Raw genomic sequence first — 15,000 nt, 5'->3', positions numbered from 1 at the left:
AGTGCCCTTGTATTTTCCTGGTTTTTTTGCGTTTCTTTTCACACATACAATTGTTTTTATTTTTTGGTGTTGTGTTCTACGGTAATCATTCACCATGCCACTGTATACTGTACATTCTGTTTGCCCGTAAAAGAGGCCTTACTCACCTAATCCTTTATAGCTATAATAATATAGACCACCCTTTTCAGGTGATCTACGGATATTTCCCCTAGTTTGAGGGGATTATGGCTCATAATTCCCTCAAACGAGGGGATCTCATATCCACAGGAAATCCTGTGCAAATCCTGTGCATCCCCTCGGACGGTAGGTCGGACCCAGTCCTTCTACCAGCATAACCAAGAGAGCTAGCTCCCTTGGCTGCTGCTTGAATATGCAAGAATGGGCCTTCCAGATAAGGTCTAAAAAGGGGAATTGGCTATAGTTATCAAAAGAAAAGCATATTGGTGAAACAAAACTAGGGAAGTGGCAATCTTTCTATCAGCAATAAACAAGAGCATCTTAATTTGCAACATGCTACATGAACCGGGTGTGCCGAACACCGGTAACCATAGAGACACACCACACTCTCATATAGATACTGGTTATAAATAGACCGAGTAAGGAAAATAATCCAATAGCTTATGGAGAGTAAAAGAAATTGAGTCAATGACAACAAATGCTCGTCCAGCACACGAGTTGTCATAGAAACATTGAACGAAATGACAAAGACACATACCGTAATGTCGCGTGCATTAGCCGGGGCTTATATGCCTATAAGCCGGTGATGGAGTCAGGCTTGTACACAAGACAGGCTTATACACGAGACAGGCTTATATGACAAGCACCACTCAATGACCAGGCTTGTCGAGCGCAGCTGGTGTTGATTTCCGCATCTTCCCACGTTTTCCGCGTGTGCAAGTGTACGGTACCATGCAAACATGAACATGTAAAAGGCGCGCTCACCAGTCTTGCGTAGTAGCCCGGCTTACGCACGCGACACGTGGCGCGTCTCGTGTACTGGCCCGGCTTATGCATGCGACAGGCTTGTACGCGAAAAGCTGTTGCAGATTTCATGCTTCTACACGAGACAGGCTTATGCACAAATCCGGCTTATGCACGCGACATTACGGTAGTAATGAGCATCGCCGTTCAATGCAAACTTTGGTTTCTAGTAGTAGTAGTAGTAGAAGTTATTATTTTGATAGGGAATGCCCTACAGACGTTGCCGTCTTGTTACAGGGAACCCTAAGGCCACCCTTTCTTTTTTCGTTGTTTAACGTCCGCGCCCGCGTACCTTTTTGCCTCCGACCGGAAAAAAACCAAGAAAGTAGTAGTACCAATAATATGCGAAGTTGTAAATACATGATTGTGTAGTTTCACAGTGTGCCGATCATGACCTTAAACTTATAATCTTGCCTCCCGGGCATGCCTTTGTCTTGTGTTCTTTTTCTTTTTTTGTTGGCTTTTAAATATCGTACGGTGTGTGTCCTAGTAAAAATCCAGATGTAATGAATTCATGACATGCTAACTCCATGCTATGTACCTGTTTTGTTGGATTCATCAGGCATGTGCTCCAATGTACCATCAAAGAGTGTTGTTCTATGCCTGCAAGTGCCGTTAGACCCAGAAATATTGTATATATCACATGCTTTACTGGTCAAAATGTTTGATTGGGGTTTCCAGTTTTTGGAATGGGCTTTTGTTTTTTTCCGCCCTCCCGCGTACCTTTTCGCGAAAAAAAGGAGGTCAAACAATGAATTAACAAAGGGTGGCCTAAGTGCTCTTTACGGAGCGGAACAAAAACGGATAGATGCTCAACCTGACGACACGAGACAGGCAGAGAATTCCACCTATCAGCGCCAAGGAAAGAAATACAGAACATGCCTTATCTAGTACAGTGTTTGGAAAATTCCTTCTTTCACAGACCACAGACCTGAAAGATAAATCTTTGCAGCAGTTAGCCTACTACTAACTCAATGTCATTGGTTCTACATGTACGTGTAGATGTACCCATTCACGCTCTACTGGTCTTGTCAAATTTGTTCCACACGACCACAAACAATCCATCTTATTTCGGATAATGTACTCTTACACCATTTGACTATGCCATGGGACGGACGTCAGTGTCTGACCTTCAGTGTAGTCTTTGATTTGTAGGGACTAAATCGCCTCCATGCCGGTAGGTGACAGACGAACAGAGCACGTCAAATTATTTTCAAATAATTACAATATCTACTATTTCGTCGTCTTCACTTGATCGCTATCAGTATCGCTTTTCCCCAAGGTCTTGTCAGCTACCAACAAGCAGCAGAGTTCATGAGGCTTCGTCTTGGGAGACAAACCAAAGAAAGTGTGTGACAATCCGCATTCGCCTCAGTCAAACCAATAAGTGGATCAAAACCTGGAGAGGCGACGAACAAACGACTATCAGAACTACCGGTACTTCGCGTTCGGTGTTCCGTTCACTATAGTCTGTTTCAAAAAGATTTACAATCAGGTTTGGGTCTTAAAAAGTATGAAGATAAGGGAAATTTGGACAACAAAGTACATAGAATGGCTTGTTAGGACACGGCAAATTGTTCTGTGAAGGTTTCAAAACGGACCAACCGTTAAGGAGTTAGAATTTCGGCCAGGTTTCCGGCCTTTTCCCATGGTTTACAATTTGCCCAGGAAGCCAGTATCGATTTTTTATCAAAACCCACGATTTATCCTTTCCTTTTTGGCCTTGTGGTTATGAATGCTGTCTGCTGACCATGAAGTTGTGAGTTCAAATCCCAACCTATCCTCAAGTCAAACTTTTTTTTTTCATTGTTTTGGTGATCAAGCTGGTACAAGACAAAGAAGATGGCTTCACCAAACGACTTGTTGTTGGAGCTCGCGCTTCCTGCCGAACTGACTGACACTTGACTGGCTCACGCCATGTGAACACACCCACAACACTGCAATGGTGTGAGTGAATTATAATGGAAGTCATCGCGCAGTAGCTTTTTGAGATATATTTTTAGTATTTCAAGATCGCCAATTTATTTGAATTTAGCAGTCAACGCCGTCTTCTATCAGCGTTCACAAGCGTCTGCTTTTCTCAAAATGTCGTCGAAGTCACACGGATAGCTTTGCCAAGTCATGGCCTTGGGAATGAGTCCGTGTCGATGTCGTTTTCGTCACACGGTGAGTAAATTGCATCGCAGCTCAAAGAAACTATTTTGGTCACAAAACGGACCCATGCAGCTCGTCAACATTTACAACACTTTCGTTTCGACATGTCCTCTCTGACTCCATTGTCGATTATAGCAATAAAAACTGCTTTATGGCAGTTTTCTAAAAAAAGTTATTGTGTTCTAGTCCATGGACCCCGTCTAAAAAGTAAGAAATTAACGAAATGTGATAGCCGAAAATTAAAATTTCACACAAAACCTCACAATAATCACAACACTTGAAATGCTGCTTTCAACACTAAACTTACTTGTACATGTACTGCACCAACAATTATTGGTAACATGCAGTCATGCATGCATAGGAAAAAGGATCACGAGGGGAAAAGGTCTTCTACTTGTAGCTTTTCATTCTGTGGGTGATTATTGTGAGGTTTTGTGTGAAATTTTAATTTTCGGCTATCACATTTCGTTAATTTCTTACTTTTTAGACGGGGTCCATGGACTAGAACACAATAACTTTTTTTAGAAAACTGCCATAAAGCAGTTTTTATTGCTATAATTTCTTTTGTTTTTTCTGTCACCAATCAATGGAATGCCCTATATCATTATGTAAATTATGGCCTTCACATCATATCAATACCGTATTATACGCATTGATGTGCAAGCCTTTTCTTGTAGAAAATGGCACTGGCATGTTCTTCTGCGAGGAAACATGTGAGTAGTGGTGGACCGTGGCGATATATTTTTTATACGGAGGTCATTCTGTGCATGTTGCTGTAGCAGAATTTCATGACATCAGATTTATTTGAGAAATGTAACCAGGTGCGTGTCGCAGATGTTTTTGTTGATTCCGTGTTTATAATGGTTTATAATCATGGGTTATCGTGATAAGGTCATCCTGCATCATATTGCACTGAAATCGTAATCCTGTTGATGTCGATACAACTTTTAGAAGCAGTTCAATGACTTCAAACTGTTAGTCCACGATTTTCTAAAACAACACAGCAAAGGAGGAACAATAAACATGTATTAAAATGTAAACAAATACATTGCTGAGTCCGACACCTCGTTCCAACAACTACACTGATCCTGAGGATAAACAAGGCACTCCATAATAATAAAATCTTACACATCTTTTGGTGAGTATGAATGATATTCAGTCGAACCTCTTTAGGGCGAACACTAATAACCGATGCTATTTATTCTGTGAGTTTGTCTTAACCTATTTTATAATCAGTGAATACAATTATTTCTCCAATAGACAGACGAATAGATTTATTCTACAGCGAAAGATTCTAAGCCACAACAACCCGCGATATTCATGTTAAAACAAAATGGCGTCACGATTTATTGAAAGTGGTATAGTTGGTGGAACGAGTGTTCAAACCCATTTGAACTTCATACTGTTCGTCTTCTTTTTGACATGCTCCCTTTCCATCGTCCTTAGCTTTTATTTGTTGAGAGCTGTTTTGGCTTTCTCCTATACCTCTGGGGGATGCCAAGTGATGGTTTTGAGAGGCTGGTGATGGCTGTGAGCGAGAGTTTGCCGATCGGCGTCGTCCTCGCTATAGCGATGAAAGTACTAGTTACTGCGCACCTGGCACATATCACAACACGTCGGAGCGTCCAGGAGCAAAGGAATCTTGGGTTTTCACTGGAATCTAGTTCCTCCAGCATCGTGTAGCCCACCGTCGGTGAATGGCGGTCCAGAAAGGTCGAACCTGGTCTTCTGCAGCATCTCGCAGTCCTGCGAGGCACACTGAATACGCCTGTCATGTATTCTACAAATAAAAATCACGAAGTTGTGGACTTTACAGTGATGAGTCTATCCTGTATGCTGCAAAAGACGCAGGAAATGTGACTGGTGTCTGTACACTCAGTGACTGGACGCCAACACCCCAGTCTTCTCCTGCAGGATCTGTTTGACATTGACATTATGCAGTAGGTCGGCATTGACCTGGTTTGGCAGCTATTGTTATAGTATCTGCCTGGTTGGATGTAGCAGGTTGGTGTTTGCTCGTCGTCCAGTCCGGAATTTTCTTGTAACTCACGGTGGAGTACGCGCAGGGTTTGTGATCATCCCTGTTCACTTCAATATTATCAAACACAACGTTCCCTTTGTCACTCATCTTATCCTGAGTACTGAATTTGCTGACAATATTGCACCATACTTGTCACAACCTACCGCCACTGCTGGCGGTGGCGACTGGTTCGTCAATGGCGGTGACCAGGCCGACTGACTAGCTTCGAGACAGCGGCCTCGTTGTCAATCCCGCGGCAGCCTAAAGGTTGATTTTATTCATCCAGCCTCAGCGCCATGTTGACGATGCCCTAGTGACTGTGTGTCATGGATTGCCTTGCCATCAGCGGTCATTGCCGTCCACCTTGATGCAGCCCTCAACAACTGGCTCAGCCCATGGGAGTCTCAAGTGGACAAAATTGTTGCCAAAGTAGCTCAGAAGATTGGTGCATCGTGGTGTAGGTGAGCACATAACTAGGACTTCCCAGCGTCTATTTGTCCAGGCTGCGATACTATGTGACATGCTGTACTGCACATTCTTTTCAGCACTGCAAGGCCGGCAGCTGGACCGACTGCAGGGGCCGCGCACATGCAGGCCGCCTGTTGCCAGTGCAGCATTCTGGAACGTTCCTTCCTTCTGAGATCCGTGGAATAATAACTTTCTTTGCTTCAAAGCAAGTTGCTTACCTTTCTTTTGTGCTCCCAGTGTCCTTACAACAATAACCTACAGCAATGTTTTATTTTCCTTTCCATTCCCCAACCAATGAATACTACGATGTCGATTCTATTTCTTCATACTTTTGGTGTGTGCCCGCGCACGCACGTGTGTGTGTATACCTCACTCGCCACTCGAAGTTCTGTTCCCCATCACTGGAACACTGCCTGTTCTTTCAGGACCTGCCATCATCTGCGGATGGGCATTCAATAATTGTATTGTGTGTGTGTTTCATTCAGAATCAGATTCGCTATCATTGCTATTAGAGAAAATCTGCGGGTTCACATCCAGTGCATTTTTAGATCTGCGTGCTTTTCTCGCCACGGGCGCATACATGGGACATTGTGTGTGTGTGCGTCTGTGTGTATGGGGATATTGTCTGTATCGGCTTATGGTACTAATGTTCAGGTCTGTGCTTGCATGTGTGAACATGAAATTGTTCGGTTCTGTGCATGCTATTGCTATGTTGTATATTATTGTATGTATGTGTGCATTTCCACGAACAGTGTAGACGAGCGTGGAGAGTGCATTCATCCCTCATCAACCACTTCCCCTTGGGCTTACGAGAGTTTTTTCTGCGTACCTCTCTGATACTGTATTGATGCCGGCACCTGTACCTCGATGTGTTCCTCTATCTGCAGTCGCCTTTAACCTTCGGTCAAGTTAACGTTTATTGTGCTCTATTTATCGTGCGAATCAAAATAAACAATAATAACACAAGTCGTGCTAGAGTGACGACATGTGCGTGTAGTAGGGTTGATGCGATGGGACGTTATAATTAGGTGGAACAGAACACACATTGGGCAGATTGATTGGGCATCATTGATTGTGCTCAGTCTAAACAGTGAACATAATAATTATCTCCAGTGACAGACTGTAGCGGCTAGCCTCCAATAGGTAGCTGGCACTAGTCGCTACTGCTTGTTTGACAGATGCCGCCAGAACCCCTGTTGTGTCATGCTATAGATGCACATGCCCTGTTCTGCGGCATACTGAGGTACTTTGATTTTGTTGACTGCATGTAGACAGCATCCAATAGTAGTACTCGTAGACCTTGGCTCTTTGTAGGTCAACCACCATCGCATGGATCGATCGGTGACTATGCACTTGGAGGTTGGAATAGCCCGCGCTGAACAGATCTTGCCATGGCCCAGGGAGTGAACTCGCTTACTCGACTATCCCGGTTTTAGTTAACCAGCATGAGTGGTGCAATTTGTCCATACCATGTTGCGAGCTCACAGTTGTTTGGGCAGGTTTTGAGCTGCACCACGAAACAAAGCGAAATAACGGCGTGACTGTAGAGCAAGGAAGCGGCGAGACGGCACTTCCAGGACGAGACAGGCAGTAGAGATGTGTTCACAGCACGAGCAACCTCTCAGACCCTGCCGGTACTCCACAGTTACAAGAATATGTCGGACTGGACGACGCGCCAATGCAAACCTGCTACATCCACCCAGGCAGATAGCTGCCAAACCAGGCCAATGTCGACCCACTGCATACCGGTATGTCAATGTCAAACAGATCCTGCAGGAGAAGACTGGGATGATATTGGCGTCCAGTGTACGGACACCAGTCACATTTCCTGCGTCTTTTGCAGCATACAGGATAGACTCATCACTGTAAAGTCCACAACTTCGTGATTTTTATTTGTAGAATACATGACAGGCGTATTCAGTGTGCCTCGCAGGACTGCGAGATGCTGCAGAAGACCAGGTTCGACCTTTCTGGACCGCCATTCACCGACGGTGGGCTACACGATGCTGGAGGAACTAGATTCCAGTGAAAACCCAAGATTCCTTTGCTCCTGGACGCTCCGACGTGTTGTGATATGTGCCAGGTGCGCAGTAACTAGTATTTTCATCGCTATAGCGAGGACGACGCCGATCGGCAAACTCTCGCTCACAGCCATCACCAGCCTCTCAAAACCATCACTTGGCATCCCCCAGAGGTTTAGGAGAAAGCCAAAACAGCTCTCAACAAACAAAAGCTAAGGACGATGGAAAGAGAGCATGTCAAAAAGAAGACGAACAGTATGAAGTTCAAATGGGTTTGAACACTCGTTCCACCAACTATACCACTTTCAATAAATCGTGACGCCATTTTGTTTTAACACGCATACGGTCCACTCATTGACTCGTCTCGTATGAAACAAAATAATGAGTCACTAGAGAGGTTCTGCAAAACGAAAACGCGTACAAACTTTCGTTCTACGTCATGAAGTGCGAAACTTCGCACGAACTTTCGCAACTTTGGACGCTAAATTTGCAGAGAACGCGAAATGAACTGTCGTACACACTTTCGTTAGATCGGGTTATGGCGTACGTGCACGTGGCCCGCGCAAACTACGAACATGTGCAGAACGCAAAGGTTGTGCAAAAATTCGTACACACTTTCGCAAGGACTGTCGCGAAACTTTGTTCGAATTTTCGTTTTGCAGAACCTCTCTACTGAACGTTTCTTTAGCAACATGACGGCAACTGAAACAGCAAGAGAGAAAGTACGATACATGTACAGCACATTCTTGCAGGCACTACAAACAGATTGCAGATCGTAATTCTTGCTTTGGCGGCTCGAAAGTATATTTTGGGCAGTGCAATCTCGGCGGTACTCACAAATAATAAATCAAAACAGCCCAGACTCAAGTAAACAAATCCAATCATACAAATACGAGATCTTTACGAGACGAGACTGCACCCATTGGCATGTTTCGTATGAAGCAAACAAGTTTACTGAACCTCTCCACAATGGAGATTTTCCCTGATATGCGAATAATTATATTTTGCAAACTCGGTCAATGGGTCCTTGAACCTCTCCCTCCAGATTGGGAGCTGCCAACGATAGTATGCCACTGACCAGTGCCTTACTTGTAACGTACCAATGTACATACAATGAATATGAGTATTTCGACAACACATCTAACATAAGCCTTACCGTCAAGAAGGTGAACTCGCGTTCTTCGCACACTGTAGACAAGGGCAAAGAGATAAAAATGGATCTAAATCCGAATAAAATCGGCACACGTTTCCGTAAATGAAAGGGTGAGCATAAGCAAATGAATCGAAGGAAACCGGTCAACTCAGAGATCACCTGTCATCGAGTATTCCGTAAAAGGAGGCCTCGGCAGCGGAAAAGCGAAATTTAGAAACGAGATCCTGTCAGCTTTCCCATTATTTATTGCATTCCGCCCAAAATCAGCACACTTTTCGTAAATGAAAGAGTCAACACAAGCAAATGAATCAAAGGGAACTGGTCAACTCACCTGTCATTGAGTAATATTCCGCGAAAGGAGGTCTCAGCAGCGCCGAAAATAAATAAGCCAGGCCAGGAGACGAAATTTCCGAAACAGCTCATACAAGAAGCATTCCAAAGGAGGAAGTAAGTTCCTCGCGCATGCACATCCGAACACGGACTGCACTGCATCACAATGTCTGCCGTGCACGTGCACAGCACGCGGCTACCACCCGTTGGTAGATCTAATATCGAGCACCTTACGTAGAGACTTACGTAGCCTAAGTGAAATACCGAGCACCTTACGTAGAAACTTACATAGCATAGCGATGTCGTTTTTCTTGCCATGTGAACACAATAATAGAAAAGCTGACAGGATCGCTTTTCTAAATACGAGGAAGAACTCGTTTGTTGTAAACCAGACGTACATGACTGTGTCATCGTGAGTGAGTTGCCATTTTTCCTGCTTTCGCGCGGAATATTTCTTCGAGTTCACAGTGAGTTTTTCCAGGCAGCGCTCGAGTGCTCATACGGTAAGACGCCAAACTCCGCGGGCGATCGCCAGGATTGTAAATCTTTTTGAAACGGACTGTAGTGCCAGACTGCCAGTACTAGCGGCAGTACGCCAGTAGGCAGTACTAGTGCACTACAGTAGTGCATGATAGTGTAGTGGCAGGCCTTGCTAAATCATGACATCATCATTTATGGATATTGCACGGTTCCGAGGGGATTATTTTTCAAATACCCAAGCCAAGGCGCGCAGCGCCGCGGTGAAAAATAATCCTCGCGGACACTGACTAGTCACCATGGCATGGGCATGGTCACTGCCAGGCAGGCTAGGCCAGCCTTGCCAGTGCAGGCTGCCACATGCACATGTCACATTCGACCTCTAAAAAAATAATACACTCACTACCTCTTGTACTTGTAGTTGTACTTGTACTTGTAGGCTACACACAGTGTCCAGGTGTCAGTACCGCAGCACACTCCGCGATCCGAATTAAAAATTTTGGTGAAGTCTTCCTTCATTATTTCCTGGTCGCGCTATCTCAACTGAGCTAGCTAGCGGAGAGCTATGACAAGGCATGTCTGTGAAGAGACTGTTGTGTCTAGCAGACTCTACCTGCGCGATCTGTGGCGTTGTTGTAGTTAGGGATTAGGCAGCCAAGCCTCCGCCAATACCAGTGGACTAAAGTAACTCTTAGTTTAGAAGTTCAGCTGCATTGCATGTTATTCCTGTAGAGGAAATCTACAAGCTGGCAACCATGCCCTAGAGTCTACTCTGTAACAGTGTAAGCTGCATTGTCCAGGCAGGAATGGCCGGCCAACGATAGCACTGAAAGCAGCTGATACGGGTATTATTTTGAAAGAGCAGCGAGCGATGGATGAATTACTTGCTACCCAACCAGACCGTGGTGAATTTGACCACTGCACAAACTGTCCGAATGATGAAGAGGAGAACGCTTCGGGCAACGACGACAGTGGTTCTGGTGCCGCGCTGCTGGGCGACAATGATCCCGGAGAGAGTTTCGTAGTGCTGAACGGAAGCTCTGTCACTTCGCAAGATGGGCCAGGCCTGCACGTTAGACTAGCGGACAATGAGAGTGAAGTAGTTAGCAGTGCCAGTAGTCTGAGTATGTCCCTAAATTCAAGAGTGCCTGTGATGCCTGTGATTGAACAGACGCGCACTACAGAAATGAGTGCTGCAAGGTCAACAGACGTCCACCGCACGGCTGTAGCAGAACGGTGCTCTAAGGAGTCAACAGAAGTCCACCGCACGGCTGTAGCAGAACGGTGCTCTAAGGAGTCAACAGAAGTCCGACGCACGTCTGTAGCAGAACTGTGCTCTAAGCAGGAGAAACAGTTACATGGAGATTTGAAAATGCAAACAGCAACCGCACAAACGTCTACTTCTGCAGACAATGCACTTGCAGGGACTGTTCTAGAGCGTATTCGGCTGCTAGCAAATGAGAATGACACGCTGCGGAGCACACTACGACACACTAATGACCTGTTGCGGGATCACCTATCGCACGAGTACAACAGAAATCTTCGTACTGCAGCAGCGGAATGTCCAGTGTCAGACTTTCCATTACAAAGAGTAGAGCCGCAGCAGCACTCTGACCGACAACCACAGGCTGACCCGCTACGGCACACTGACCTGCTACGGCACACTGACCTGCTACGGCACACTGACCTGCTACGGCAGACTGACCTGCCACGGCACACTGACCTGCCACGGCACACTGACCTGCCACGGCACACTGACCAGCAGCAGTTGCAGCAACGAAATGAGGTGCAACATGAGGCAATGTGCGAGCATCCGGTGACTGCATCGGCCAGTGGAGCAGGTAGTGGTCATCAAGGTATGACTTGCACACACAACGACCCACAACCACAACGTGAACAGGAACGAGAGGAGCAACAACACTTTGAGCACCAACAGCAACAGCACCAACAGCAGCACGACCACCAACAACAGCACCAGCAACAACAGCACCAGCAACAACAGCACCGACAACGCCAGCAACTGCAGCAACAGCACAAGCACCAGCAACAGCACTCTACTGCAGAGCTTCACGAGCAGCAGTTGAAGATGGAACAGCAGGAGAATGAACACTTGAGAAGCCTTGTGCAGACTTTGAAACATCAGGTTAGTTGTAAATCTTGCGCAACATCCGCTCATCACGCTCTCTTGCATTGGAGAGCTGAGATCTTTGGACCTTTGGCTATACACTGTGGGTATGCAGGTCTGTCAAGTGGTGAGGGAGCTTTGAACGTTTGAGTGTATGCATGTCTGTCAAGTGGTGAGGGAGCTTTGAACGTTTGAGTGTATGCAGGTCTGTCAAGTGGTGAGGGAGCTTTGAACGTTTGAGTGTATGCATGTCCGCCGACCGCTGGTAGTAGATATTTTGTTTGCACAAACCTGAAAAGGATTCGCGAGGTCCGGGTTCCATAACCGTAGCTCGAGCGATTTCCGCGGGGTGCCGTGGAATGGCGGCTTGCCACGAGCTTTCGCGCTGCGCTTTGTAGGGTTGTGGCTCGCTGCGGTCTCAGCTTTTATTGTTCACGATCATGCAAACTCCGAAATGCTTGCGGGACACTTGAATCTGCTTTTGAAGAAGCAAGACCACGAAGACCGGACGACCAAGAACAACATTGGCTGTGCCTTTCACTCAATTTTGTCAGTTTGTCAGTATTTCTCTTCTTTCCGCTCTCTGCGATGGGTTTCAACTGGTGGAAAGATTGATTTGGAGTGGGCTTTGCTAGTAGATCCTCCCCCCCCCCCAACCAGCACTCCCCCCCCCCCCCCCCCCACCAGCACTCCCCCCCCCCCCCCCCAACCAGCACTCCCACCCCCCCAACCAGCACTCCCCCCCCCCCACCAGCACTCCCCCCCCCAACCAGCACTCCCCCCCCCCCCCAACCAGCACTCCCCCCCCAACCAGCACTCCCCCCCCCAACCAGCACTCCCCCCCCCCCCAACCAGCACTCCCCCCCCCCCCCCCAACCAGCACTTTGGCCGAGTGGTTGTGGGCTTGCCTGCGAATCACAAGGTCCCGAGTTCGAGACCCGCGCTGGGAGCAGGAAGGGTGTACTGTGCTAGCAAATGCGGCGATGCTTGCGTGAACCACTTTACATGCAATGAGTTATAGCGGCAACCACAGTCAACTGGGTACAACTGCACTCGGAGTGAGGGTAACATCAAGGGTCCATAACCCCAAAAGTGTGCAACCCCGTACATCATAGGGATCCGCCCGCGGTAATCCAACACGTCAAAAACGACATACAACTTCATTGCGCTTTTACTACTCCCTCGTTCCAAGCACCGCGGAACGCGGAGTTTTGTCCTCTGTGCCTCAGCAGCATGACGTCATGTTGGAATTTTGCCGCACAGTGGGCCTACAGCATCCAGACCCCAGTTGCACACTGTTGGGGTTATTGACTCTTGGTAACATGGATGGAGCTAAACAGGTGCGCCCCCTTGACGGGCATTAGTTGTGAGAGTTACGACCTCACCCTCGCCGTTAGGCGCTGCATCTGCCACTGTGGTATCACAGGCATGGCGGTGGCCTGGCTCAAGCGAAAATTCCTAAGCTGGTTGTGTTTCTCAACACGATTGTGTAGTCGGTTTTAACTCGGATGTGCGAACTTTACATACTTTTACATTCAATAGTAGAGAGGCAGGCTGATCAGTGCCATCCACAAAAATCTAGTGTCAGGGATTGAGTTGGCTTTCTACATGCAACTGCAAGCTACCAGTTGTGCGTCATCGCTTCCTCCTTTCAAATATGTTCGCCTCACCCCCCCCCCCCCCCCCCCCCCCAATCTCCCGCCCAACTCTGATGGCACACCACACCACTCATTTTTCAAATTTTGAGTTTTTTTCAGTTCACACAGCAGCGAAAATGCGGCCACAAATCTATCGTTGCCGATGCTCTGTGCACCCGAACGCTGCCTTTGTTTGTGACAAGACAACAGTGGAACATGTCTCTCTCTCTGATATGATGGCACCTAGTTTGGGTGTAATTATCGCCATTTATCACAACCAGATAAAACAAAGAGTTTCTGAGATTTTCATAGGAATGGTGCAACTGTCATCTCTGCACATGTGATGACGGTTGCCATTGCTGGTGTTGCTGCTGCTGCTGGTGGTGTTGCTGCTGCTGCTGTTGCTGCTGTTGCTGGTGGTGGTGATGTTGCTGCTGCTGCTGTTGCTGCTGTTGCTGCTGGTGGTGGTGTTGCTGCTGCTGGTGGTGGTGGTGCTGCTGGTGGTGGTGGTGGTGCTGGTGGTGGTGGTGGTGATGGTGGAAGTGGTGGTGTTGCTGCTGCTGCTGGTGGTGTTGCTGCTGCTGCTGCTACTGTTGCTGCTGCTGCTGCTGCTGGTGATGGTGATGATGGTGATGGTGGTGGTGCTGCTGCTACTGCTTCTGCTGGTGGCAGTGCTGCTGCTTGTGTTGGTGGTAACGGTGTTGCTGGTGCTGCTGCTGCTTCTGGTGCTGCTGCTGCTTCTAGTACTGCTGCTGCTGTTGCTGCTTCTGGTGCTAGTGCTGCGGCTGCTGGTGGTGGTGGTGCTGCTGCTGCTGCTGCTGATGCTGCTGCTTCTGATTCTGCTGCTGGTGGTGGTGCTGTTGCTGTTGCTGCTGCTTCTGGTGCTGCTGCTGCTGGTGGTGCTGTTGCTGCTGCTTCTGGTGCTGCTGCTGGTGGTGGTGGTGCTGCTGCTGCTTCTGGTGCTGCTGCTTCTGCTGGTGCCGGTGCTGCTGCTTGTGTTGGTGGTAACGGTGTTGCTTCTGCTGTTGCTGCTGCTGCTTCTCGTTCAGGTTGAGTTTCTACAGAGCGGGGGAGATACGAGTAGTTTCATGTCTTTGAATGAGAGCAATAATACAGGTAAGATGCATGCTGAGATTCCAGAGTTGCTGCAGTTTCTAATCACTACTTACATCGGTGCTAATTGTATCGGTATGTTTATGTGCAGAGTCCGCTGTGTTCATCGCAGTTAGAGTACTCTGACTTGTGTGCATTCATTTGGATGCATTCATTTGGATGCAATTGGTTAATGACTCCTGGAAGCAAAGTGCATTGAGTGTGTGTGTGTGTGTGTGTGTGTGTGTGTGTGTGTGTGTGTGCGTGTGCGTGCGTGTGTGTGTGTGCGCGCGCGCCGGTGCGTGTGTGTGTGTGCGCGCACGCGCCGGTGCGTGTATGCATGTGTGTATGTGGTTGTGTGTGTGTGGGTGTGTGTGAGTGCGCGAGTGCGTGCGCGTGTGTGTATGTGTGTATGTGTAACTACCCGCAGAGGTTGTTGATGGTTACCTGCGTCGTGAGCAGATAGCACCATTCGGCAACGAATCAGCACACCTCAGCAAGTGTTTACACGCCCAAGAACCGAATGTGATCAAAGACCGCAC

General features: G+C 47.4%; 1 protein-coding gene across 1 annotated transcript in view; it reads left to right on the top strand.

Annotated features, from left to right (window-relative positions):
- The first annotated feature begins 10,076 nt into the window (after positions 1-10,076).
- Positions 10,077-15,000, top strand: part of LOC135822966 (probable E3 ubiquitin-protein ligase bre1) — a 23,655-nt gene continuing 18,731 nt past the window's right edge. Inside the window, exons 1-3 of the mRNA XM_065335806.1 lie at positions 10,077-11,747; positions 14,416-14,482; positions 14,889-15,000. The exon at positions 14,889-15,000 is cut by the window's right edge and continues 292 nt beyond it. Coding sequence (XP_065191878.1) covers positions 10,476-11,747; positions 14,416-14,482; positions 14,889-15,000 — 1,451 coding nt within the window. The 5' untranslated portion in view covers positions 10,077-10,475. The remainder of the gene's footprint in view (positions 11,748-14,415; positions 14,483-14,888) is intronic.

Source organism: Sycon ciliatum, chromosome 8 (genome assembly GCF_964019385.1).
Source record: "Sycon ciliatum chromosome 8, ocSycCili1.1, whole genome shotgun sequence".
NCBI classification, from domain to species: domain Eukaryota; kingdom Metazoa; phylum Porifera; class Calcarea; order Leucosolenida; family Sycettidae; genus Sycon; species Sycon ciliatum.
The sequence above is the reverse complement of the archived record's forward strand: the minus strand, read 5'-3'. Positions and strand labels throughout refer to the sequence as shown.